This window comes from Helianthus annuus, chromosome 11, assembly GCF_002127325.2.
Source record: "Helianthus annuus cultivar XRQ/B chromosome 11, HanXRQr2.0-SUNRISE, whole genome shotgun sequence".
NCBI classification, from domain to species: Eukaryota; Viridiplantae; Streptophyta; class Magnoliopsida; order Asterales; family Asteraceae; genus Helianthus; species Helianthus annuus.
This window is the reverse complement of record NC_035443.2, coordinates 132,353,201-132,356,749: the sequence shown is the minus strand read 5'-3', so window position 1 is coordinate 132,356,749 and position 3,549 is coordinate 132,353,201. Positions and strand designations below refer to the sequence as shown.

Sequence of the window (3,549 nt, the reverse complement as noted above, 5' to 3'; positions counted from 1 at the left end):
GCTTGCAGATGTAATCTTTCATTTCTTGAAAAGCGAATTCCACCTCCGGGGTCCACTTAAATATGTCCGTCTGGAGACAATCCTATAGTACCTTCATGAAGGGAAGAGTCATGTCGGCCACCTTTGATAAGAAGCGGTTTAAGGCGATTAACCTTCCATTCAGCTGCTGAATGTCCTTCAGGGACCTGGGGGATCGCATTTCGGCTACAGCTTGAGTTTTCTCTGGATTAGCTTTGATTCCGCCCTTAGTAACTACTACTCCCAGGAATTTCCCTTCTTCTACCCCGAAGCAACACTTCCCAGGGTTCAACTTCATATTCACATCTTGGCCGTCTCGGTTAGGCTTTTTATTACAATGTCATCGACGTACACTTCCAAGTTCTGTCCCCGCTGCTCTCTGAAAAGGGTATTCATGAACCTTTGGTAAGTGGCCCCAGCATTTTTTAGCCCGAAGGGCATTTTGGTGTAGCAAAAGGTTCCCTCGTCTGTGATGAAGGCGGTTTTTTCCTCGTCTTCCATTGACATTTGTATTTGATGATATCCTTTGTAAGCATCCAAGAAGCACTTTAGGGGATACTGAGATAAGGAGTCCACTTGGACGTCTATCTCCGGGAGGGGATAGCAGTCCTTAGGGCATGCTTTATTCAGATCTTGAAACTCAATGCACATCCTCCACCCCCCGTCTTTCTTCTTGACCATGACCGGGTTAGCAACCTAGGATGGATACTTCACTTCTCTTACTATCCCCGCTCTGAGCAGCTTCGTGGTCTCTTCACAGGCGGCCCTCCTCTTGCTAGGACCCATGCTTCGTTTCTTTTGCTTTACTGGCCTCGCCCAGGTGTATGTATTGAGTCGATGCTCGGTCAGGCTTCTTGGGATTCCTGTCATGTCTCCGTGTTGAAATGCAAACACGTCTATGTTGAAAAGAAGCAGCTCCTTGAGAGCACTCTTACATTTGTCACTTAGGTGGCTTCCCACCTTAACCGTCTGCTCCGGGAACCTGTCGCAGAGGACCCACTCTTCTACCCCATATTTTTGAGGTTTCTCAGACACTTCGCCTTCAGATACTGAAGACACGACTTCGTATGAAGATTTTACCCAAGCCAAGCCTTTTGGCGTCTGGAACACTAAAGCTCCATGTGGGGTTAACGCCTGTGCTTGCAAATCGCCAATCTCGGGTCTTCCCAGGATTGCATTGTACTTTGAGGGTGCTCGAACCATTGTGAAAGTTAAGTTTATGGTTCAGACACGATCCCCAACCCCGACTGTAAACGGGAGTCTGATCTTTCCGAAGGGGTGTGACACACTATTATTGAAACCCATTAGGGGGATAGAATCTTCTTCGAGTCGATCCCTCACATCCCTGTCAAATCTTAGGAAACAGTGTTCATATATCACCTCCACTCCACTTCCCCCGTCCACATGTATTCTGGCTACCTTGTGCCCAGCTATTATGGCTGAAATGTTGAGGGAGAGCCGCTGTACCTCGTTCTCCTCCAAGTGTGGCATCAAGATGGGAGGTTTCATGCGGTCTGGGGAGCCCAGGACTTTGGCCTTTACACTCCTAGTGGTATCAAATTCATCCCTTCTTCGAATCATGTCTACATCTGCCCTTCCAGGCTCCCTCACATCTTTCCCTTTGCGGTCCCCTCCTCCTTCCTTAATTTCCTTGACCAAATGAGCCAGTTTACCCGTTTTTACCGTGGCCTCTATTTCCCTCTTTAGATACATACAATCATCAGTTTTATGACCGAATCCCCTGTGGAAGTCACAGTATTCGTTTGGTTGTGCCTTTGGCCCTGGTTTTATGGGGGTGGGTCTTGGAAAAGAATTCTTCACCCTCTCAGTGGCCAATATTTCACTTAGGGTTTTAGTTAGAGGGGTGAAGCTATCAGAGTAAGGGAACGAGCCTCTTCCCCGAGGTCTGTATGGGGAATACGAGGGTCTCGTCCTATCATGCATCATTCTATCAATAGCTGGTTTTCGTGAGTAAGGTGTACCTTTTTCGGGAGGTTTTGTAGCGGGGTTGACCCTTCGGGGTGGGGTGTCCATTTCTTTAGATTTACTGACCGTGTCTTTGCCCATGACAAAGGCCCTGGCCCTGTCCATGAGATTATCGAACGAATGTGGGAACTCCTCCCATAGCTTTTCACATAGTTGTGCGTGCTTCAGTCCATTAATGAAACTGCTGATCTTCATGACCTCCGGGACATCCTTGATATTCATACTTTCTTTGACGAACCTCTCCATGTACTGGTCTATCCGTTCACTGTCCCTTTGCCTTATATGCATGATTTCGTTTAGGTTTTTGATCACCTTTCTTTGCTGACCAAAGTTCCTCAGGAACTTTTCACTTAGCTCTTCATAGCTGTTAATTCCTCCTGGGGGAAGGCTGTCAAACAAGACCCTGGCTCCCTCCGTTAGAGTTTGCAAAAACATGTGGCACCAAACTGGCATAGGCCACCATCCCAGCTGGCCTGCGCCTTTGAAAGCATGGAGATGGTCCTCAGGGTCTCTTGTCCCGTCGTACCTGTCGAAGTTCGGGGGCAGCTTTGTCTTGGGGTGCATGGGCACCTCAGCGATCCTCCTAGTGAACTTTGAAATCTCTGCCAAATCCCGAGGGAGGTAAGGCTGATCCAGACCATCATCGTTTTGATTCTCCTTTTCCTTTTCTTTTCCTTTCTGTTTCTTCCCTGTAATGAGATCTTCTCTCTCCTCCGAGAACATCTGCCTGAGGGCTGTCATGAAGGTTTCAAGAGGGTCAGTGCCATCATTTTTTCTTTGTGGATCTGCTCCTTCCTGGTTGGTCGGTGTGTCAAAGGATAGCCTAGCCCTGAGCCTGTCGAGTTTCTCCTGTCTTTCTAGATCTTCGAGATGTTTTTCCAGCTTCTCTCTGTGCATGGCAACAAAATCTAGAGTGATGGCTTCCTCCCTTTCTAGGGTTTCCACCTGGTTTTCATTCTTTTCTTCGTGGGTGATGTTTTCCACGGTGACCTTATCACGATCGTGCTTCACCGTTTGGATGGTTCGTGAGCTTGGTGGTGTTGCCATGTTGTCTCTCGTGAGATGGGTTATTACAATGTCGGAGTTTTGGAGTGGAAATACCAGCTAGACTGAATAGTCCTACGGATGGCGCCAATGTCGAATACCCAAATCCCTGATGACGTTCAGAGGGTCTTCACTGACGTCGGAATATCCCAGCCCTTGAGTGCTACAAAAAAAGTAAACCGTTAGCCTCGTCACGGAGGGCCCCGGGAGGGGGATCCGTGACCAAGCTCCGGCGTGAGAGTAAGTAAACTTGACGGAGAGTATGAGAAGCTTATTCCGATGAGTGTGATCACCGGAATATTTCTCTAAGGTGTGAATCTAATAATATGTGTGTGTAGTTAATGTAGAGGAATATCGGTCGGGATAAATGAGAGAGTATTTAGTGTGATACCTTTGGACCTGTCTTTGGGATCATTCTTTACCTTCCTTATATAGCCGGAAGCCCTTATCTCTTCAACGGGATTGTATCGAGACGATCCAACGGGTTTTATCAGACTTTGG

At 47.7% G+C, this 3,549-nt stretch overlaps 1 protein-coding gene across 1 annotated transcript; it reads right to left on the bottom strand.

Moving 5' to 3' along the window:
- Nucleotides 1-1,242: 1,242 nt before the first annotated feature.
- Nucleotides 1,243-3,051, bottom strand: LOC110888251. Its single transcript, XM_022135783.1, has one exon. It carries the CDS (start codon nucleotides 3,049-3,051, stop codon nucleotides 1,243-1,245), a length of 1,809 nt encoding a protein of 602 aa, XP_021991475.1.
- Nucleotides 3,052-3,549: the final 498 nt, after the last annotated feature.

What these genes read in the sequence shown, in the direction of transcription:
- LOC110888251 (XM_022135783.1), bottom strand. Translation starts at nt 3,051, where the DNA reads ATGGCAACACCACCAAGCTCACGAACCATCCAAACGGTGAAGCACGAT.